Source organism: Naegleria lovaniensis, assembly GCF_003324165.1.
Source record: "Naegleria lovaniensis strain ATCC 30569 chromosome Unknown tig002, whole genome shotgun sequence".
In the NCBI taxonomy this organism is placed as follows: Eukaryota; Heterolobosea; class Eutetramitea; order Acrasida; family Naegleriidae; genus Naegleria; species Naegleria lovaniensis.
The window spans coordinates 98,096-121,562 of record NW_025407824.1 but is presented as its reverse complement, the minus strand read 5'-3'; the positions used below and the strand labels follow the sequence as shown (position 1 = coordinate 121,562).

The 23,467-nt window shown below is 38.2% G+C and overlaps 8 protein-coding genes across 8 annotated transcripts; 5 read left to right on the top strand and 3 right to left on the bottom strand.

Moving 5' to 3' along the window:
• Positions 1 to 46: 46 nt before the first annotated feature.
• C9374_006830 (uncharacterized protein) lies at positions 47 to 1,477 on the top strand (the record flags this gene model as incomplete). The annotated part of the gene is made up of 1 exon (XM_044696734.1): positions 47 to 1,477. One exon carries the CDS (start codon positions 47 to 49, stop codon positions 1,475 to 1,477), a length of 1,431 nt encoding a protein of 476 aa, XP_044555193.1.
• A 688-nt stretch (positions 1,478 to 2,165) lies between these two features.
• C9374_006829 (uncharacterized protein) lies at positions 2,166 to 3,650 on the bottom strand (the record flags this gene model as incomplete). Its single annotated transcript, XM_044696732.1, has 4 exons — positions 2,166 to 2,446; positions 2,563 to 2,899; positions 3,090 to 3,233; positions 3,477 to 3,650. 4 exons carry the CDS (start codon positions 3,648 to 3,650, stop codon positions 2,166 to 2,168), a joined length of 936 nt encoding a protein of 311 aa, XP_044555192.1.
• A 280-nt stretch (positions 3,651 to 3,930) lies between these two features.
• Positions 3,931 to 6,579, bottom strand: C9374_006828 (uncharacterized protein; the record flags this gene model as incomplete). The annotated part of the gene is made up of 1 exon (XM_044696731.1): positions 3,931 to 6,579. The coding sequence occupies one exon, from the start codon at positions 6,577 to 6,579 to the stop codon at positions 3,931 to 3,933; it is 2,649 nt and encodes an 882-aa protein (XP_044555191.1).
• Positions 6,580 to 6,617: 38 nt separating this feature from the next.
• On the bottom strand, positions 6,618 to 8,843 carry C9374_006827 (uncharacterized protein; the record flags this gene model as incomplete). Its single annotated transcript, XM_044696730.1, has 1 exon — positions 6,618 to 8,843. One exon carries the CDS (start codon positions 8,841 to 8,843, stop codon positions 6,618 to 6,620), a length of 2,226 nt encoding a protein of 741 aa, XP_044555190.1.
• A 413-nt stretch (positions 8,844 to 9,256) lies between these two features.
• On the top strand, positions 9,257 to 13,458 carry C9374_006826 (uncharacterized protein; the record flags this gene model as incomplete). The annotated part of the gene is made up of 2 exons (XM_044696729.1): positions 9,257 to 11,562; positions 11,616 to 13,458. 2 exons carry the CDS (start codon positions 9,257 to 9,259, stop codon positions 13,456 to 13,458), a joined length of 4,149 nt encoding a protein of 1,382 aa, XP_044555189.1.
• Positions 13,459 to 13,498: 40 nt separating this feature from the next.
• C9374_006825 (uncharacterized protein) lies at positions 13,499 to 14,335 on the top strand (the record flags this gene model as incomplete). Its single annotated transcript, XM_044696728.1, has 1 exon — positions 13,499 to 14,335. One exon carries the CDS (start codon positions 13,499 to 13,501, stop codon positions 14,333 to 14,335), a length of 837 nt encoding a protein of 278 aa, XP_044555188.1.
• A 545-nt stretch (positions 14,336 to 14,880) lies between these two features.
• On the top strand, positions 14,881 to 22,306 carry C9374_006824 (uncharacterized protein; the record flags this gene model as incomplete). Its single annotated transcript, XM_044696727.1, has 6 exons — positions 14,881 to 14,914; positions 14,968 to 15,033; positions 15,125 to 15,259; positions 15,444 to 19,141; positions 19,219 to 21,392; positions 21,466 to 22,306. 6 exons carry the CDS (start codon positions 14,881 to 14,883, stop codon positions 22,304 to 22,306), a joined length of 6,948 nt encoding a protein of 2,315 aa, XP_044555187.1.
• Positions 22,307 to 22,436: 130 nt separating this feature from the next.
• C9374_006823 (uncharacterized protein) lies at positions 22,437 to 23,441 on the top strand (the record flags this gene model as incomplete). Its single annotated transcript, XM_044696726.1, has 1 exon — positions 22,437 to 23,441. One exon carries the CDS (start codon positions 22,437 to 22,439, stop codon positions 23,439 to 23,441), a length of 1,005 nt encoding a protein of 334 aa, XP_044555186.1.
• Between the last annotated feature and the right edge of the window lie 26 nt (positions 23,442 to 23,467).

Here is a 23,467-nt window from a genome sequence, read left to right as displayed (position 1 = left end):
CAAATAATATTTACAAATTTAGAACGCACATTTTCTTCAAATAAAAATGTCGAGCACAGCAGCACCGATGATGACCAATGATCCGCTCGGAGCCTATCGTGGAGTGAGGGTCGACTTGACTGAGTTGCAGCATCAACACGTACCATCAAGCTCCTCCTCAACAACCAACGGTAACTCTAATACTCGCCAACAACATCAACAACAATATTATCCGAACCAAGATGATGATGAAATGATAATGAATACAACCACTCAAGAAGATGAATTAAATCAATCATGGAATCATCAAAGTAGTGATGGTAACGGAAGAAGGAATTTATTTGGCCGCTTATCCAATTGGTGGTCTTCAAGAACCAATAACAATTCTTCATTGCTGAGTACAAATACCCATCAAGCACAATCGCCGCAACATCAAGCTGCAACCCATGACGAAACCAGCAACGAACAGAGACCACAACAAGATCCATTTCAAGTGGATGAATTATTGACTCCCGATAATTATAACGCCATTTCGAGAAGAAGGACGATCAGAATTGTAATTTTAATTGGTCTTGTAACTGCCATTATTGCAGCTCATGCAATTATAATGTTTGTTGTGATGATTGCCTCCAAACAAAGCACAACAAATGATGGCACTGGTGGAGATAATTCCAACAATGGTGGAGAAACAGGTGGCGAAACAAGTGACACCCGTCGTGTTTTTATGTATTTTCTAACCATTCCTAATGCAATCATTTTGTCTTGCTTGTTATGTTGTTGTGGATGCATTTGTGCAAAGAGATTATTTACCCTTTATTTAAATTATAGCTCATCTTCATTTGCAAGACGAATGAAAACTTATTTATTGAGACATGGATTATTACAATATGAAGGAAGTAACGACGAGGAGTATTGGGATCCTGAAGAAATTTCTCAAAGACATCAAAGACTTTTACAAATGCTTCAACAACGTGGAATTGACATTAGCTCATTACGGCTCATGATGATTGATCGAGATTTCAATGAACAAGATTATGAAACACTACTTCAATTAGAGCAATACAATCAACAACCAGCAGGTCTTTCCGAGAGTGCCCTTGCACAACTGCCAGTTTTCAAAATACCTCAACTCGAACCACCACTCGTAGAAAAATCCAATGACGATTCCCATCTGTATGACCATCAAGATTCGGACGAAATTCTACTTCGTAATCCAGCTGGATCTTCCTCAACATCATCCAACAATAATTCTTCATCATCCATTGTAAATACTCAACATGGTCATCAGCACCACACTTCAGATTCCTCAATACCTGAATGTTCACAAACATTGGCTAGAGAGCTTCTCGATGAGACATGCTGCATTTGTTTGAGCAAGTATGAATGTGGGGAAGTGGTTTGTACATTACCAACATGTCTACATCGATATCACAAAGATTGTATTCATCAAGCTTTACGAATGAGAAATCAGTGCCCAATATGTAAAACAGCAATTTAATACAATTTTGATGATCCAACCATTCCGTGGAGCCAAGAATTTCGATATTGCGCCAAAATTTTACGTTTTGTAATTTGTAGTTTTAAATCGTGTTGTTAAAACTACAAAAAACGCAAAAAATCAAACCAACAAAAAAAAACAACAATTTACATCTAGGTTAATCAAACTGCAAAATGAAACAGGATTTTGGAAAGAGGACTGTTTTCTGGTTACAAGTATCAAGATGATGATCGGGAGAGCTGGGATCGTTTAAATGATTTGGAACAAGTTGATGTTAAGAATGATGCTTTCATTCCATTCATTCCGAACACTACCTTCTTCACTTCTCTACCAACCATGATGACAGAAACCCTCAAAACGCATTTCAATTCCATGGAAGACGAAACTATTGATACCCGATTGGAAGATGAAATGTTGAATCCATAAAGAGAGGTCTGGTCCAATTTTCAGATTTCTTGGAAAAGGGCAATGACTGAGCAGATCAAGCTCAGGTAAATTCATGCAGCTGAAACGAAAAAGCGTCTAGAGTTGATGCTCAAATGTTGAAGTTAAATCTTGGCAATGACAATATTAATTGATTCGCGTTGAGAAAAATTAAGGATCTACGAAAGTTCATCTTTAACTCAAGTTTAATAAATAATATTTGATTCGAATAATTACAAAGCAATTACAACTCTTCAAAAATTCTCTATTTTCCTGGAACGAAAAAGTAAACCAACCACACAGTCACTCCTCCAACAATGACGGTAATAATGCTCACTGCAAGCAAGATGAGACAAATCTTTGTTGATTGATTGGCCAACTTGTTGGCTTGATCCGTTCTTTCATTGAGTCGTTTCAGATGTTCAATTTCATCGTCGACCTTGTCACCAATGGAACCTAACAGTTTGTTTTGTTCGTCCAATTCTGAGCTCATATCTTCAGAAATGTATTTGAGTTTCTCAATTTTCTTACTGAACATATCAAGACCTATTTCAGTCCAATTACAAATGACACGTGTCATGATCATCCATTCACAATAATAATTAAAACAATCCATAAAAAAATTTCATCGTACTCTTTCAACAAACAAGTCACACACATACCTTGATCCATTTGTTTTTTATACATGCTCACTTGCGTAAGACTTTCCTCAATATTAATTCTTGGTAAATTTCCATAATCACGAGCATCTTGTGGAAGATCCTCCTCATGCAACAAGTGTTCAGAAATGAGTGAAGATGGTTGTCCCTTTTTTTCAGTTTCATCTTCATTAATTGAGAATAATTGTTTTCTCTTTTCATTATTTTGAGAATCATATTCTTCTTCAAATCTTCGTTTGTCTAATTTTTCAACTTGTGAAATGTGTGCGAGAAGGAGTTTTAAATCTTCTTGTTGTTGAGCCATTTCTCTTGGATCAGGTTGTTTTCCAAAGAAACGTTTCTATGTATATGACAATTTGTGAAAATCATCGCCGTGTGAATGGGTGTGATGTATACATAAATTTCAAGAACGTGAATCGTCATAATTGTGTTCATGGTAAGTCAATAACCAGAACAATAACAACAAGAAGAAGAATATTCAAATATTCCATTTCGATCATGTGAAATATTCAATTTGACTAAATACTCACCTTGGATGAATTCTTGTGAATATTTTCCAAACTTTGATAATCCTTTCTCAAGTATCGGAGCATCTTTTTAATGTTTTGATTCAATTTAATGACACGAGTGTTGTTCTTGTTCTTTTTCATGGCTTCATCACGTTCATTGATTTTCTATGTGTGATTGTCATTGTTTAAAAATGGTTTGTTGTTTGGAGATTTGAATCGTTTGTGGTGTGAACGTGTTGACACACACACAAAAATTGTGTACAGTGATGTTGTTGTTGAGAATATTTGTCATTGCGATGAGAGAAGCATCATTCCCATCATTTCATTAGAAAATATTTTTTTCAGCAATTATAATTTCAATCATCATCACCAACAACAACAATAATAACAATAATATCAAACACATACTTCTCTTGTCAAATCTAATTTTCTTACGAGAAGAATTTTGTTGGCTTCGAAAATGTTCTTTCCTGTGACTTCTTCGAGTTGATCTTTAATTTGTAATTCCTTTCCACCGGTTTCTTCATAGACTTTGTACAACCGACGCATCGAGTCGAGTACAATAGCATTTCCTGTGGCCATTTTTTGAAGATTTTTTTATGAAAGTAAAATCGAAAGTTGTTTGACAAATGACTGCAGCATGTTTCATAAAAAAACTCTTTTAATGAGTTTAAGGTGTGTTTGGAGATTTCAGCTCAACGAAAATCTATTCAACAACCCGTTTTTCATTGTTGGGTGTGGCCAAAGTATTATTATTGAGATGTTGAGTTTCAAGAGTCATGGAGTTCTTAATTCTTCAATGTTTTTCAATTCCAACAATCTCAAACACTAATTTTCAAAAATATTCCCTCCTTGCCTCTAATTATTCTCTCTTTGGTGGGGTTAGATTTGGAGGATAGTAACCAGGAGGACCATACCCTACAGGGGGACCATATCCAACAGGAGGTATGGTGGGAGGAATAACCATCATTCCTGGCTGAGGAACAAAATAGTTTGGTACAAAGGTTGGATTTGTTTGAACAGCAGTGGTACCATCAACATCTGCAACATCTTGGTCTTTAAAGCTCTTTCTATTTTCCAATTCATCTTGATCTAGCCATGCTGGTCCAATGTTTTTATCTACTTGCTGTAAATTGACATTGTTGAAGAAGTGGTCACGAATTGGAATGTCCTCAATTTTGTGTTGCGACCATGGAGTTGGTCTGTTCATTTGACTTTGGAATGAAGGGATGAAACCAAAATTAGGTGGATGATACATTGGAACAAAAGCCATAGGCATTGGTAGTGGCATTTGATTGGTTGGTGGAGTGCTAACGGTTGCAGTACTTGTTGGAACGTGTGAAGGAGGAGTGTTCGAGGTTGTGGCAGGTGAGGATCTTGGTACGTATGGTTGTGATTTTGGATTAAACACAAATGCTTTAGCATTGGGATTGAGTGTTGATTTAGGCTTGGGTTTTTCCTCGGTGGCTGGTTGTGCATCTTTTAGTGGCTCTGTCTCTTTTTCTTTCCAAGCTTCTTTCAATGGTTGCTGCTCCTTAGCAGTTTCCTCAGTTGGTGTTTGTGTTGATGGAGAGCTTACGAATTTTTTAAGTTTTGAGTCCAAAAGTGAACTGGTTTCTTTCAAAGATTTGATGTCATTTTCTCTATTTCTGGCAGCAGCATCAGAATTCTTTCTCTTTCTAAATTCGTGGAAATCCTCGGCTGCCTTTTCAGATATCTTGGGAGTGGTTGTTTGTAAGCCCAATGCTAAAATACTTTCCTTAATGACCGGAGTGGATGGGCTACCTGCAGGTTTAAATCCAAGAGGAGAGGATGGAAGTGTTGGACTCAATGGCTTGCTACTTGACACCGTTTTAGCAGATGTCAACTGCAACAAAACATTCTTATGTTCTTCAATGTTTGGTACTGCTCCAGCAGTGAAGGAATTACTCCTACTGCCTCTGTTTTCCAAAATCAAGCGAGCAGGAAGACCTTTCTGAATTGGTGAGCCACTACCTTCTTGAGCCGAGTCGGTAGCAGAAGCATTACTTGCAGCATTGGCAGCGTTGTTTTCTAACAAGGAAGGTTGTGGAATGACTACTTGGCTGACTGAGCGAGATTTGCCTGTTTGCAACTTGGTATCAATTGGTGCCAATGTCTTGGGTTCTTTCTCAGGCTCAACTGTTGGAGTTGTTGTTGATGTGGTTTGTTGTTGTGTTGGAGGAGTTGCAGTTCCTTGTGGTTTTTGTTGTTTGTGTGGAGGAATGTATTTTGGAGAGCTGGAAGGTGATGCGCTCGTGGTTCCCTGTTGTAGAGCAGCTTGGGTCTTTGCTTGTGGTTGTTTCTTTGGCTTTTTGCTTCCTGGAATAGTTTTTTCGTCACGAATAACAGAACTGTAAAGGTCCTCTTCAGAAATATCAGTTTGCTCCAATAATCCTCTTTCTTCCAAAATGTGAATATTATTGAGGGAAGGACTGCTCTTCTCAATTTCCTCTGCAATTTTACTTGCTTTAGCAGCGTGAGTTTTGTAAAAATCAGAATTTCTATCAAGGTATGTTGTATAGTGATGCTCTTCATAGGTCGATTTAACACCAAATTTGGTTAAATTTTCAGAGAATTGATCCCACTGTCTTGGAGCATATGTACTTTCTTCAAGAGCAATAAGTTCAGTTTCACCCTCTTCGGGTTGCCACTTGATAAGTTCCTTTTCGGTTTGTTGTCTATTAGAAATTTCGGTATCAGTCTTAAATCCATTCAAAATTTTCTGAGCCTTGAAGGTAATATTCTTGGCATATATTTGTTGAATGTCCTTTGACTTGAATGTCATCGTTTCATGAACAGTTTGAGTGGATGTGCTCTGATTTGCTCCACGAACAAGCTTAGCAAGCTTTAATACGAACACAAAATCATCATATTTAGTGTCGTGTCTTGCAGTGTGAAAGATACCTTCATAGACTTCTCCGGATCCATTAATAATATCAACAACATGTCCAACAAAATTAGTGAATAAGAACTTGATTCTCTTTCTGTTAACCTCAGCTTTTGGATGTGGGGTAGTTTCCACAGCGTGCTGAATCGTTGTAGTTGTTGATGGTTGTACTTTTACATCCGTGTTTTGCTGTTGTTGTTGTTGTCCGCTTTTGGGGCGAGAGTCTACCTTCTGGCTTGCTCCTCCTGTAGATACAACGTTGGATGATGGCGACTGCTTATTACCATTGCTTGGAGATCCGCTCTTTCTGTGTTGTTTTGATGCTTGATTGCTCTCGGTAATATTGGTTGCAGAGGTATTTGTGGTGATGTTCACCCCTGATGGCGATGATGATGATGTAATATTTGCTCCAGCCAAAGTACCAGCGGATGATGACTTTTGGCTCAAAGACGCTGGCTTGCCTCCAGACCATGCTGAAGTTGTTGGTTGCGTTGCTTGTTGTCCATTACTTCCGCTGCCTACAACGGGTGTGGTGGTCTTCTTCTGATGGAAGCCTCCTTGCTGTTGCGAATGGGCAGGGTTGTTTTCCTTCTTGGACACCATTTTTTTTAAAGCTGGATTTTGCACTGTGGTCATCCTCATCACGCACTGAGCACATCTGTTTCATCGACATCTTCGTCATACAGAGAAATTCGTTCGAAGGTTGAAATAATGAGAGGAATCATGAGCGTTTGGTGTTTGGTCAAGTGATGATTTTGAATACCACTCTCTCGATGAACACCCAATGGATTCCAAGTTTGTTGTTGCTGTGTTGTTGAAGTGGTTGTTATCTGTGATTCTTTCTGCCGTTGGGAAAAGGATGTCATGAATGGGCCTTGAGTGTGGTTGTTTTGATTGGATGTCTTTGGATTCTTCCATAACAAACAGAGTGGTTCGTAATACTCCTCGTGAAATTTAAGAATTAGGGAAGAGAGATGCCGTGAGAAGTTCATGTTGTTGTCAATCTTGTGACACTTCTTTTTGAACAGTGTTAATATCCTTAAATATCCCAAGAGAAGTAATAATTGTAAATGATTGAATGACAACTTTCCTACAGTATGATCGTCTGTATTGGAGGAATTTAACAGAATAATCATTTGATCCATCCATCGTAGGATGATGAGGGTTTTTTCAGTGAAGCGTGCAAAATCATTTTCCTCCAACAAGAAAAAGTCAATCACTTGATCATACGTGAAATTCTTCGAGTCGTATCGTACAAAAGTCATTGTCAAGTACAAGTGAATGAGGGAATGAATTGGAAAGGGTTGAAATGAGAATGCATGATTCTCATCTTCGCTCTCTTCTTCGATAAAGCTCAAGTATTGAGAGCGATCAAAGTTCTTGCATTGAGATAGAGTTTGAATGATGTGAAGAAGTGAATCTTGTGCTAGCTCCAAATCTTTGGAAAGATCATGGGCAAAGATATATCGTGTCATGTAGATTAAGGTTTGAGAAAATTTGATTGAGGTGTTTTCAGATTGCTGGTTGTTGCTTGAGTGTTGTTTCTCTTGGTCCATAACATGTGAAAATGCAAAAATCATGCTTCGAAGAAACCAATCATAATGCTTGAATTGATGTCTAATCCAATGGATGGAAACATCTTCAACTAAGTGTGAAAAATAACCATTATCCAGTTCGTTCAATAACATGCCCTTCGTTGATGTTAATGTTATGTGTAAGAAAATTTCATGAGCAGCATTAAGAATCCTAAAATTATTGTTGCACTCTAAAAAGAGATTTTCTATGAAATTTTCTAAGATGATGCATGTGGATGCGTTTGTTCGAATACATTCTGCAATGATTCGATATTCCTTGAAATTATATACTGATTTGAATGGTTGCTTTAGCATGGATGTCAGTAATTCTGTGAATAGTTCAGAAAGTAAAGTCATATTTACGCTTGTTATTTTAGCCTTCTGTGTCAACGAAACAAATTCCTCATCCTTCTCAGAAATAGATGTTAGTTCGTGAGCAAGCGTAAGCATTTCATTATCTTGTGAGGTGGACCAATCGACATTGTCAATAAACATAGAAATGTATTGTTTCATTGCGTTATGGCAGGATGGATGTCCAAAAATGCTTAATTTTGCAAAACATAGGCATGATCTGAGAAAGCTCACGTGGTAGTTCTTTATGCGACTCGTCGACCATGATCTATTATTGATCTTGATATCATAGCATTTCTCGAGAATTGTTTGCTCTAAATACTGTTCCATAGCATGTTTTGAAGTATCAGGAAGGTTTTTCTCAAATTCAAATAACACTTCCGTTATTGTTGTGTTGTGACCAAAGTTCGTGCTAACTTGAACACATTTTCCAAGTAAATTCAAGCACTTGTTGATAATTTTAGGTTTGTCAGAAAAATCACCAGTTTCCACAATGGATTTGTACAGCAATAAATATAAATGATTTAGAACAGGTCTCATCACTACTATTAACAAATTTGGAAATGATAATGAAATTATTGTGTCTAAGAGTCGAATCAAAGCTGGATACTCCTCTAAAATTATTTTAAAAAGTGTGAAATTATCTTGAATTATTTTAGTAAATATTTGTTGTAAATGTTCATGTAATAAAAGTTGATCTTGATGAGTTATTGATGTTAATATATTCTCGGGAGTGTTGTTGGAATAAATACTCGTTGATTCTCGCACTTCAAAATTGTTGTTGTGATGAAATAATTGTTCAATTTTATCAATCCATTGCTGTAAGTGAGAATTGTCAATTTGATTCAATTGATAGGCATCTGCATTGGTGACTGGTTTTATACGGACGATTCGATTCGCAGAAGCTTCATTGTTACTTTCCACTGGAAAAGATCCCAGCATTTTATAGAAATAAATTTTTTTAAGACTTTCAATCATTATTAATATTGGACCAATAAGCAAATCATTTGGAAGAAGGAGATCTCGGCCAAAGAATAGAAGATTTCTTGCTGATCTTCTTTTTGATGCATCAACGCATTCGACTCCCTTTTTCCAAAAATAAATTTAAATTCAAACTTTGCTCATCAAAAAATTGCAGCAACCTCTCTCGCCTCTATTGAGTGTTTTGTTTGACATTTCTCGGTTTTAATACAATAGCGTCGTCGTATCACTCGTGCAACAACAACACGTGCGGAAAATAGAGGCGTAGTATACTCAACAACAACGAATAGTAGTAATACATTTTATTATTATTAGTATCATAAAAGCAAATTTCATCATCTGAGTGATTCAATCGGACCATAATTAGTACCATCATGGCTCATCAAAATATTGATGATTTACTGAATGACGATGAGCTCTTTAGTTTTATAGACGATATAGTTCCCGGTGCTAATGTGGCTTCAAGCACAGCACCTTCAAACAACAAGACTCTGAACACAACTACGACTACAACAATGCCCATGCCATCAAATATGACGAATAAGAATATTGGTGTTACCCATAATGTCATTATGAATCAAGCTGCTTTCCGCAGCATCAATTCAAGTGGTAGTACTGGTATCGGTAGCGGTGGTTTAATGCCTACAGTTATACGGAACCCTTCTCCTTCTTTCCAACAACCACAGTTACCACAAGTTACAACTCCACCTCGATTGCCACCCATTGTCAACACACCTACCAATAATAATTCTACAACAACACCTTGTACACCTTTCTCACAATCAACCACAGACCAATTTTTGAACATGTTAAAAGATTTTCAAACAAATCAGAATCTTCCTCAAAATCGAGGGATCACACCACCTCCTCTTCCTTCATCCCAATCAAGCATTACAAATCCGTACTTTTTACAAATTGCAAATCTCAACAAGCAGCAACAAGCAAAGAGTGGTATGGCAGTGAACAATCCTCTCATGTTCATACAAGCGAGTACACCTCCATCAAGTAGCAAGAGCTCTTCCACTAAAACCCCTCCCTCAATACCTCCTCAAGCCATTATTGCTCAACTCTCCAATTCAGCCTCATCACAGTTTAAGGGATTTTCCACGGTAATTGGGGGTTTTTCTAACAACGCAGCATCTAACAACTCAACAACACCTCTTAAAGGTTCAACAACTCCTCTCAGTACTTCTGTACCATTTTCACTTGTGGGAAATACGACACCTCCGTTCATGCAAACCGGTTCTTCATCATCAGTCTCTTCTTCATCAACTCCACCCATGATTCCTCCAAACTTCTTCTCTCAAGTTTCATTGCCACCACCAGTGATTACTCCTGTTCTTCCTTCAAGTACAAAGGGCTTGCTTGAGATCTCTCTGACCAAGCCAGGTAAAAAGTGGCCAAAACTTTTAAGTGAAATACAACGAGTGGAGGTACAAGCGACCAATTTCGAACTTTGGAAAAATTCGACTGCATCTGACATTTCTTCAATTCGATGCTATGTTCCTGATTTTGGATCCGACTTTGACAGCTTTGAAGATGACGATTTTGATGACGATGACGATGATATGTTTGTGGATGGTGAATATTTCAATAATGTGGACGAAGAATCGTTTGATTTAAGCAAATTTGAAAAAGTGAAATCGCAAGGCGTGAAAAGAACAAGATCGGGAGCCTCAAAATCATCCAACAAAAATACACATAATTCATGTGTGTATTTATTTTCCGCAAACAGAGAGCTTATTGGCTACGTCTCATCTATGGAATATAATGACTGTCTTGTGCCTCTATCAAAACACAAAATTATCATGGTCTCAGTCTCTAATTCCATTCTCGAGAGTACAGGTCGATATGTTATTACTCTTAAAGTTTTTATGGTCAAAAAGGCCTTGGTTTCTGATAAGAATTTATTAGAATCAAGTACGGATTCCAATGAATCAAATCTATTTTCAGTCGCAAATATTGAACGCATGTCTGATGAACAGATCCAAATGTATCATGTACGAAAGAACTTTCTCAAAAAGCTGTTTGATTTGTTGGATAGAAATTCTGGAGCTTCCATACCAGTTACTGGCTCATCTTCATCTATTAATTTAGAGTTACTTGGAAATAGCACGACAAATTCCCAATTTTCAAAATTAAGAAAAACCGTTGGATCAGATGTGTCCTTACACAAGTCGAAGCAAGAGGAGGAAGACGATCTGGATGCATTAGATGACACTGATTTGGATGAGTATATCATCCAAAAGCCAACATCACAAATGAATGCATCTTCGTCATCTTTCCATAACCTTTCTGACATGGAGGGAGAAGGACTGGATAAACAACTCGAAGAGCTCTATGAAGAGATTGAAAAGGTCATTGTTGACGATGAAAATGCTGTCAATACTGACGATAATTCTGATGATGAACCTGAAATTAGTCATCATGCCATAGAAATTCCAGAAGACTCTCTGTTGACCTCAGAGCTTAGAAGTTATCAAAAGACAGCCGTGAAATGGATGTTGAAACGTGAGCGTATCGGAGAGGATAAAGCCAAGTCAGCACCAAAACTACATTCCTTGTTCCAAGAACGAAAATTTCCTGATGGAACTCCATTTTACTTTAATCCACTTCATGGTGTGATTACCTTAACCTTTGTGCCAGCACCACCTGAGCCAAAGGGCGGAATACTTGCCGAGTAAGTTTTTCATCTTATTATGATCTAGTTTTTTCCAACAATTATTATTTTAGTGAAATGGGTCTCGGAAAAACTGTAGAAGTGATTGGCCTTATCGCCTCAAATAGAATCAAGGGAAAGAAAACAACACCTACTGTTGTAGGTGACAAGTACTTCTCAAGTGCTACTCTGGTTGTCACACCTCTAACTATTGTCGATCAATGGAAGCAAGAAATTGAACGTCACACCAACAATCAACTCTCAGTTTATGTATACCAAGGAAATAGACGTATTAGAGATGTTGCAACGTTATTGAAATATGATGTGATAATTACTACATACAATACTCTGAGTTATGAATACAGTCAAACATTCATAACAAAGGAAAGAGCAAATGCAAAGAAAAAGACAAAAGATACAGCACCACAGCAACCAAGTCCCATCTATAAGATGAAGTTTTTCCGTGTTGTATTGGACGAAGCTCACAATATCAAGAACAGAAAATCTCTTCAGTCTAGAGCAACTGCAGCAGTTGATGCTGAGAGAAGATGGGCAGTTACCGGTACTCCAATTCAAAATCATATTGACGATTTGTACTCACTATTCCACTTTTTGAAAGTTAATCCTCATGGTGATTGGAGATGGTGGACCAAATATATCGGAAAGCCATTCGAAAAGAAGGATAAGAAGGCTATTGGGGCTTTACAATCTGTTATCAAAAAATTGGTCATTCGTAGAACAAAGAACAAGAGAGTGAATGGAAAACGTATTGTGGAGCTTCCTAAAAAGCATGTTGAGACTGTTTCAATACAGTTTTCACAAGCCGAAATGACCTTCTACAAATCTCTGTACGAGTACAGCAAGGGCAAATTTAACGAATTTGTGAGAAGCAATACTGTTCTCAAAAATTATGCAAACATTTTGGAAATGCTTTTGCACTTGAGACAGGTTTGTAATCATCCAGCCCTTATCATTACAAGCTTCCAAAAGAAGACTGACAAATCAACCATGAACGGATTTTTGGAAAACTTTGAGCAAAAGAATGGATTTGAGGTTTATGACACTATTTTGCCAATGTTACCTCAAGTGTTGAAGCTCAACAAGGAAAAATTAAAGATGAGGCAAAATAATGAAGGAGAATCAGTCATTGCCTCTCAACTAAAGAGCATCAACGTTAGCAAATATATGAAAGCGAACTGGAGATCAAGCAGCAAGATTAACGCTCTCATTGAAAAATTACGCTCACAAGAATACGGTACAAAATCAGTGGTATTCTCCCAGTGGACATCAATGTTAGATTTGGTAGAAGTGGCACTCGAAAAGTCAGGTATTCGTTTTGTAAGATTGGACGGTAAAATGCAAAGAAAAGATCGTGACGATGCCGTACAAAAGTTCAAACATGATAATACGATTCAAGTCTGCCTAATTTCTTTAAAGGTTGGAGGTACTGGACTTAACTTGGTTTGGGCCACCCATGTCTTTTTACTTGACCCTTGGTGGAATCCAGCAATTGAAGAACAAGCTATTGACAGAGTTCACCGTATTGGTCAAGATAAGCCTGTCACCGTTTACCGATTTGTTGTCAAGGATTCTGTTGAAGAGCGTATATTGAGCTTGCAAAAGAGTAAGACTAAAATTGCCAACGATGCTCTTAATATTGGAAGTGATGATGACGAAGACGAAACTTGTACCACCTATGGAACGTCTTATTTGGGCGGATTTGGTGGAGGAGCTCTTAAATCTTCGAGAAAATATGACTCTGACGAAGAGTTTGAAGATGACGATGATGGCTTTGACGAAGTCACTATTGACGACCAATTGGATGACGAGGAAGAAGTGAGCGGAGGCATGTTTGGCCATACCAAGAAAGATGCTCAAAAACTTCGTCTCAAGGAGCTCACCACAATTTTTGTCTAATGAAGCTGTCTGTCTATTGGTAAAAAAAGTTCCAATAAAAATGGCGTTGTTTTCATGCCTGAAGTGCAATGATGACACTGCTCATCAAGAAGAAGGACCTATTCTCGAACAAAATTCATTTTCGAAATCTCAACAAAACTCATCCTCCGATACCAAAAGACACGTGTTGATTGTGTGCCAATTGCCAGAAGAATCAATTTTACTAATTTCTTCATATTTAGAATTACAATCTTTGTCTCGGTTTGCTTCTTGTCATTCGCAGCTACTGCGTTTGTTGTTCAATATAACACCACAGAAACTATTGAAACCAAAACAAACCAAATTATTGGAAATTCTAAATCCAAATGCCACTTCTCACTTTGATTTTTCAGTGTGCCAACTGCTCATTTGGAAACCATTATTAATTTATTATTTTCCTCGATTTGAACAATCTCTCAACGTTAAAAATTGGATGCTTGCTCTGAAACGAAGAATTCAGCATTTACAATTGTACTCTCCTCATCTTTTACCAATCAAACAGCAAAGCATTTCATCGTCTTGGATTTCGAGCTCACAACATGGTTCAACAATTTTCAAAATTCAAATCGACACCATTGCGACCAATGAATTTATTGAAAATTGTGAATGGATTTTCAAATGTCCATTAAGATTTTCCGAGTTGCAAGAAATTGAGACAGATCCTTCTCAGAAATATTGTACAGTATGTGAAAAGACAGTCTATTTAGTGAAAAGTAATGAAGAATTTACAAGGTATGCCATGCAAGGACATTGTGTTGCCTTTACTTCACGAAAGAGAGATGCATTGTGTGAAGTTGTTATGGGACAACCACTCGTAGTGACCAAACCATCTTCATCATCACTCTGTAAGACTCAATAATAAGTTTAGTTGGTACTGCCAACAAAAACAGGTCTAGTCTTACAATAGAACTTTTCCTAAAGAACGTTCCTCTTTAACCTGCAAGATTAGATCCATTTAGAGATTACACCTGCAATCGACCAAAATTTTTCTCCAATCCGTAATCGAATCCATGACGAGCTTCCTGTGCCAGCAATTTCCATCTTTATCAGTTTAGTGATGTTTTCATGCCACGCAGTACAAGATCTCTTACTCTATGGCTTGCCTCTCTTATGTAGTTGACAAATGAGGATTACCAAGAGCCTTTCGAACCTTCGGTGTATGGAATGGTCAAGTTGAGTGAACCATGAAATTGTTGATGGGAGAAATCGATCTCTTTCGCTCTTGATATTTTGGTCAACATCTTGCATGTTCACTTTGGATTGAGGCAACAAATCCATGGAAGAGATGTAATGAAAAGTGATAATTGAAGAATTTTACATTTTACATTTTACATTTTGCTCTATACACGAATCATCATCACAAAAAAACAGTTCAAACTCGTAAGCCAATAGTAGACCCAGAGTATGCCTGAACAGATTACTATTGGTAGTACAACAAGTAGGTTTTTGTTATCAATAGTGTTTTTTGTGTGTGAACTCGTTCCACAATAGCCAAAACTGACAGTGTTGGTTTCAATCTTTCCCTTTTAAAGGGAGGCACCATTAGTCAAACCATTGGTAGGTAGTTAAAGAAACAGTTCTTGTGGTGGATTTCAACATGTGTGTATTTTCAAAAATTGAATGTTGAATTTATGGATTCATTTCTTAGTGGGAGGTATTATTACTGCACTTGTTCTTGCCTCAACAGTTGCCACTATTATTCTCGTGAGTGTTGGAGTTGGTTATTCAGCTCCTCAGCCAAAAGATGATATTGCAACCACTTACAAGCGTGTGCCAATAATTGGTAAGTTACATTCGAGGGATCGAATGGAGTTGAAATTGAACGTTTCTATCATGGTGTGGATTCAATCTTCAATGACAATTTAAATTCTTGCTTGAACAATTTTGATCACTTTCCAATGTGAACGTCCAACATTTGCTAATGATGAATCACCTTGTCATCCATGGATATGTACATGAATCAACAGTGGATGTCTTGTTAAACGATGTGGATCCTCGTGGAGGAAACTTGACACTTGTAGACATTGCTATTCAACCACAATTTGGTACTGCCAAGATCATTTCAAAGAACAGTATCGTTTACCAATCGTTGGGCTCGTTCAGTGGAAATGACACCTTTTCATATGTCGTTTCGAATCAATACCTTACTACCAATGCCACTGTCACTATTCAAGTGTTGAATCGTCCTCCTCAAGCAGTTCCAATTCAAAAGGATATTCCAAAGAATTCTCAAAAGAACTTGATTGATATTTTCTCATATATTGGAGATAATGGAGAACGTATTTCAGATATTGACAATGACATGCTCCATGTTGTTGGTTACAGTGACAATCAAATTCTGTCTGGAGGTGACAATTCAAAATTAGGTGTTGTTCAAGTGGATACCTTTTCAGGTTTTTATTATACTCCAACCAAGGATTTCAATGGAGTTGAAAAGTTCACATACACCATCAGTGATGGTAATGATACTTCATCTTCCACAATTACTCTTTCCATTGCTAATAATCGTCCAGTGGCTATGGATGACATTTTCATGGTACCCAAATACAGTGCTCAAACATTAGATCTCTTGAACAACGATTACGATGTCAATTTTGATAACATTACCATTACGAAAACCTATGGCGTTGGATATGGTGGTGTCAATCTTCAAAGTGATAAGAAGAGCGTTGTGTATTACACTTCAAGTGTCATGACTACCAGATATGGTGACAGTTTTGAATACAGTATTTCAGATGGAAATGCTGAAGAAAGTTCTGCAGTTGTTTTCGTTCAAGTGTACAACAGCCCACCTCAAGTTATTTCACAAACGATTAATATCGCCAAGTCCACTGCCAACAATACCATTCCAGTATTATACTCGGATCCAGACGGAAAAGATTTGGTAACTTTGAAAAAAGTTTTTCCAACGTTACCTCAAGGAGCTATCAAATTGATCAAAACTTTTGATATGCGTTACTTGGCATGTTGTGATTATGTCAATGTTGAAGTTAATAATTATACATTGATTTTCACTCCAGCTCCAAATACAGTCTATAGCACCACGTTTGAAATTACAATGAATGATGGAGAGGCAGATGGTGTTGGTCAGATTGTTGTCAATGTCGTAAATACTCCACCAGTGGCTGTCGAAGACACGGCAGTTTGTGGAAAGAATTTGAATATCTATATCAATGTTGTGGAAAATGACCACGATCCAGATTCTGGTGATGTATTGGTATTGACAACTGACAAGTGGAATTCTAGCACACAACTCGGCGGAAGTATTACCAAGTTCAACGATACTCATGTATTATACACTGCTCCAAACGGACTCTTTAATGTTTCTGATGTGGCATTTTACAGAATTACTGATCAGAGTAAGGCCAGTGATGGTTCTCCAGATCCATCCAGTTTTGCCACTGGTAAGATTGTCATTACCATAGTCAATGATCCACCCATCCCAATGGATGATACCCTCACCATTCCAAAGGGTAAAACATCTGTATTGAATATATTGTCCAATGATTTGGATCCAAACGATGGATTGGGTTCTATCCGAGTCATTCAAAACGTTGATGCCTCTTCCAAAAAGAATATTCTACCATCCATTTTGAAGAATCAAATGAATGGAAACACAGATGCTGTTTCATATGATGCCGTGAACGAGGAATATGTGGATTCTTTCACATATTCTATTGTCGACCAAGATGGACTCCAGTCCGTGATTAAGGGAGTTGTGAATTTAAATGTTGTGAATACTGCTGCTGTGGCTGCCGATGATTCCTACACAACCAAATGGAATACTTCAGTCGACTGCAACGTTAAATCCAATGACCAGGATGAAAATGGTGATTTGGGAGTTTCTACGATTGAGATTACAACCAACCCTACCTATGGATCTGTGGTCATGATTGGTAACTTGGTGAGATATACTCCTAACCCAGGCTATGTTGGAAATGATCAATTCCAATACAGACTCAATGATGGTAGCTCTGCTAATGCACTTTCTAACATTGCCAGAGTCTCCATTAGTGTCACCAATCAAGCACCAGTGACTGTTTCTGACACTGCCACCACCCATTGGAGAAACCCCATTGGAATTTTAGTAACTCCTCTCAAGAATGATAATGATCCTGAAGGAGATGCCTTAGTAGTTTCTGGAGCAAGTGCCGATGCAGCCACTGTTGGAACTGTTTCACTTGTAGATTCACAAACTGTGAAATTTATTCCAAGCAGTGTGAAACCCATCTCTATTGGTACCAAACAATTTTATTACACTGCTTTCGATTATAACAAACAAACTACTGGAACTGTAAATGTTATTGTCACGAATACGAAACCTATACCTACAGATGATACATTTACCCTGCACTGGAGTGCTCCTGCAACTGTTTTGGATGTTTTGAAGAATGATAATGATGCGAATGAAGATTCTCTTTCAGTGGCCAGTGTTGATGTAACTTCATTGTCCACAAAGGGTTCTGCCGTGGTTACCTCTGGAGGTGCTTCAATTACGTATACTCCAAATAAGAATGGACAACAAGATAAATTCAGATATAGTGTCAATGATGGAGCTCAAAATTCTGACGTTCAAGCCACTGTGACCATTTCATTTACGAATCAAGATAAACCTGTTGCCTCAGATGTTTCCATGTCAATCCATTGGAGAGCTTTGCAAACTGCTGGAGGTTATCAGGAATTCGAGGTATTGACCAACCCAACCGATAGTGACGGTGATACTATTACCTTGTCAGTTGTCTCATCAAGCACGTGCTCAAAGATTGGCTCCAATAAGGTTCGTGTAACTGTCCCTAGTGGATTCATTGGTAAGACTTCATGCTCTTTCACGTTGAGTGACGGATTGGACAGTGTCACCAAACAAGCAAGCGTTATTACCTTTAACACAGCTCCAACTTGTTCCGATATTACAGTTTCTTTCGATCCAAGTAAGTTCTCATCAGGACAAGAGTTTGCCATTGCCAGCTTTGTCAAGGATGACGATGGAAATGATGTTCCATATCTCACTCCAACCAGTCCAGCTGGAGCTACTGGTGGCGATAGTTTGACAGTTGACACCGTTGATAAGACTCTTGTTTTTAAACCAACCAAGACTGTTGGAACTCGTGTCATGTCCTACAAGGTGACTGATGGAGTGGCAACTTCTAATGCTTGCTTATTTACAGTTTATGTTTCTTCCACTTCTCCATCCGCTTATGGAAAATCTGTCACTGTTCATTGGAATTCGACCAACAACATGATTGACATCTTTACAGGAATTCCAACATCGACCTTCTCCAAGATTTATCCAGGATCCACTGGAACTGTAACCTATAACTCTGGTTCAAAGAAGATACTTTACACACCAAAGAGAGCAGTTGGCTTTGATAAATTCGATGTTGAGGTCACGGATGGTTTCGAATCAAATAACGTGACTGTTCAAGTTACCATTTATAACACAGTTCCAACAGTAACTGTACCTCAAGCAACTACCACTTGGAGTTCGTCTGGAATTGATATTGATTTACTAGTCAATTATGTCGATAAGGATAGAACGGATGGATATGAAACTCTTGGAACTATTACATCCGTAGATACTACTGGAACTCAAGGATTAGTCTCACTCAAAGCAGATCAGAGAAATGTGAGATATGTTCCACAAGGAACTTTTACAGGATTGACACAGGTAAGATTCTTGATTAAGTTTAATAATTATGAACGTGACTTTACAAATTTTTCATGATGGACCTTTTTGATGAACAGTTTAAAGCAACAGCGACCGATGGACTGGCCACAACGGTCTTTACAGTCTCTGTTCTTGTCACCAATACTCCTCCATCCACTAAAACCAAAAATGTGGTCATTTCTTGGACACAACACAAAGCTGGCTATACCATCAATGTGTTGAATACAAATGGACAAGTCGATACAGATGCTGAAAACAATCCATTGACAGCCTCCTTAACCAGTGGAGTTTCTCCTTCTAATGCTGGTACCGTGAGCATGACCACTTCACCTAATGTTGTCGTGAGAGCTGGAAGTAATGTTTTCATTGGAACTTTCACGTTCACATATTCTGCCTTTGATGGTGTTGCCTCAAGCATTGGTACGGTTCGTGTGACTGTGACCAACAATTTGCCATCCGCAACTGGAACTTCTCAAAACGTACACTGGAGAGCAACCAATGTCATTCTTGATCCAATTCCTAGCTATGCCTCGAACTATAAGGATGGCGATGGAGACAATTTGACAATTACTAGTGCCAGTGCTCAAAAAGGATCAGCTCGTGCCCTCGTGAATACCATTTCTTACAATGCCACTTCCTCATTGGGACTTGATGTGGTTCAGTACACTGTTTTTGATGGAGCACAATACTTGTCCAATGCCAATACAGTGGTCAATGTGAATATTTACAACACTCTTCCAAATGGTGACACTCTCAATGATTCTGGAAAATGGACTTCGGTCATTTCCACTCGATTGGCCACTGCCTGTAAGGATCTCGATCCATTAGATGCTCCTCACGTTGTCTTCAATGGAGGCATTGCTTCAGTAGTAGGAGGAACAACTGTAGTGAGTGGAAGTACCGTGTCCTTCACACCCAATATTCCTGCTTCTTCGTATGTTCTCTCTGGTAACTTGTATACTGCAACTGGTAATTACAAATACACATGTTATGATGGATTACAAACTGGAACTGGAACCGTAGTGGTTACTGTCATGAACAATGCGCCAACAGGTACTGGGAACTCTGTGGTCATTCCCAGAGATTACACCAAGACTGCCTATGACTTTACATGGAGTCAAATGGGTTCTTCATTCTCAGATATAGATGGAGACAGTGTCTCTATTAAGGCATCTACTGTGAAATCATTATCAAGTGGAATTACTGTGACAACTACCTCCTCAGGTATTAGAATTACACCATCTCCAAAGACTGTCTCTGGAACGAAATTAATTTCCTTCAAATTATTTGATGGACTTCATGAAAGTGTCTCTGCCTTAATATTCAATGTCACCTTCACCAACACTGCTCCAACTTGTTCAGGTGCATCTTTCACATTATTCAAGGGAGAATCAGTGAACATGTTACCAACCTTGAATCCACTCGCATCCGACATTAACAAGGACACTATTTCAATTACCTTGTCTGGAACTTTACCTTCAACGTTGGGTACTTTGAGTGGAACTAGTTTCACTGCTTCCTCCACGAGAAGTGGCTCTTCGAGTGCTTTGAGTTTTGTAGCTTCAGATTCTCAGCTCAGCACACCATGTCCAATTACCATTACTGTGTTGAATAGACCTCCTGTTGCTTTGAATGATACCTTCCCAATTACTGCCTCTTCGAATCTTGTTTCTACTCACACCTATTCCAAATTCTCGGATCCAGATGTTGCCGACACAGTGACTGTTTCAAAGATTTCTGACACGTGTAGTGGCATTGCAACTTCTGTCACAGTTTCATCGAGTGGTGTGGTCACTTTCACAAGAAAGAGTAATATCATTACTGGATCTTGCACATTGAACGTCAAAGTTACCGATAGTGATCCAGTGAATCCCCTCTCTTCCAATGCTTTCATTACCATTGTCATGACTTCCATGTCTCCCATTGCCAGAAATGATCGATTCCAAATTAATCAAGGTCAAACCATTAGAATTTATGTGAGTCAACTGTTGGCCAACGATACCGATGAATTTGGTACTAGCAGCGGCTGTTCCTTTGTTTCATTCAGTTGTCCAGATTCTACCTATTGTCACAAAACTCCTCGTCTCATCAATGTGAACGGACAACAAGCTATTGAAGTAGATAGTGATCAACAGACATGCCAAGCCGATAAGTTTAGATATACCATGCAAACGACTTTGGGAGCTCAAAGATCTGCCGATGTTTTTATAGAATTTAAGAATTGCTATTGTACTGCCAAGATAGACTTTGTGTAAGTTATAATTGTTTTGAACGATTCCATTATTAACCTATTGTGAACTCCAAAATGCAACGAATTTTAATAGATTCTTATTGGACTCTTCTGGTTCCATTGGAGGTGAGAACTTTAATTCCATGCGAAGATTTGCTAAACGTATCACGGGTCGATTCAAACTTGGTGCTGATGCCGTACAAGTCGGTATTGTGAAATTCCACGATTGGGAGACGATCGAGCTCGAATTGACTGCAGATGGAGCTCTTATCAATCGAACTCTGGATCAAATGGATTATGATAGTGGAGCCACTGCTCAAATTGCTGGTCTTCGAGCAGCTGTGAATGTATTGTCTTATGGAAGACCAGATGCTGCCAAAGTCATTTATGTGTTGACAGATGGCATTTCGAACGTACCTTGTAGTTGCGGTCAGTGCCGAAGAGAATGGGAAACTCTTCCAAGTGTCTATCCATACAGTGTTGGAGAAAGAATTGTGAACAATCGAACTTTAACTGCACAAGAACGAAATTTACTCCTCCAAGACCAATGCAAGTATCAATTCTCAGATGACGATTGGAGCTTTAGTGGAAAATCATGTGATTACTGTGGTCGTGACAGTTGGGATTCCTACTGTTTGCCATGTAGTGACGCTGTTCCTATTGCTCAAAAGGTGAATTCATGGAAGAGAAATTCTTCAGGTGTCGTACCCAATGATCCAGACAATCCATTCAACGGTAATAACAAAGTTCAATGGAAGATTGTTTCGATGGCTGTAGGAGATGCCATGTCTTCGTCCATTGGAGCAAGACAGATTCAAGGTATGAACTATGATCCTTCTCGAGCTATTACTGTTTCATGGAGTGATTTGCAATCGACCATGTCAGAAATTGTGGATCAAAGTTGTAACCAAAACAATGTGCAAGTAGGTCAATAAAGAATGATCAACTGACTGTTCGAATTAATTTCTTCATGTTGTGTAAATCAAATTCTTTAAGAAATTAAATGTGATTGCACATGGGTTGTGTCTCGTTCCAAATGTGTGTTTGTGTGTGATATCTTAAAAAATGATGACACAACAACCAACAGAAAACACCTCTGTGTTTTTATTTGATGGAGGTAAATTGAAAGGAACGATTCTCTCATTGAGTTCATCCGAACAAGCTCTGAATGCATCACTGAGTGATGAGACCTCGTTGCCATCATCCTCCTCTTCCTCCGCTCCTCCTCACCATGACTCCAAACAGAATCAAATTTTCCAACCTCATGATGGTGTGTTTTGCCAAGGAGGTTATGTATGGACATTGCAAAGTAAAAAACTCTATGCCATCGGAAGAGTATTAGAACTTGTAACCGACATTTCTAGCCCATTTGTTGGAAGATATAAAATTGAATATTGTAAGGATCAATCTCGGTATCACTGCAAAGGTGAAAGGATGGTTCCGATATTTAGAGCTGCAACAAGAAAATTTGGAAAAATTCATTCAATTTCTTCACATGATGATAACAATGTAGATATAATTGTTTGCAATGAGACGAGTGATTTTAGGCTTTTAGCAAAAACTCAAGTATTTAATAATTATGATTTTATTCAACGAGATGTGTTAGCAACAACAGGAAACTCTTCCAGCACTACCTTGAACAATAATTCTCACAATGTGGGAGGAGAATCACAACCATCACAAATGGGTGATTTTGTTTTAGAGATTGGAAGCGCACTTGGTGAAACATCCAAGCTTCTCCATGAAAAATGTGCCAAGCTGTTGTGTTTGGATATTTCAAAAGCATACGTAGAGGAAACCAAGAAGAAATTTCCACATATCGAATTTTGGTGTGCTGACATCATGAGTCCAGATGATCAAAAACGTGTCATTAGAACCTGGAGAAAATTTATGTATGAACATCCTTCTTCAGAGCTCAAAGTATTCATTGACATTAATGGAAATCGAATGTTAGAGGCTGTTCGTAATGTTGTAGAATTTGTGAAGACTAGTTTAAAGCCATCTCTTATTGTAGTGAAGAGTTCTGAATATTATTCACATTTGAGAAATTCATGTTGTGAGGATCAGTAATCTTTTAGACGTATCTTTCCTATGAA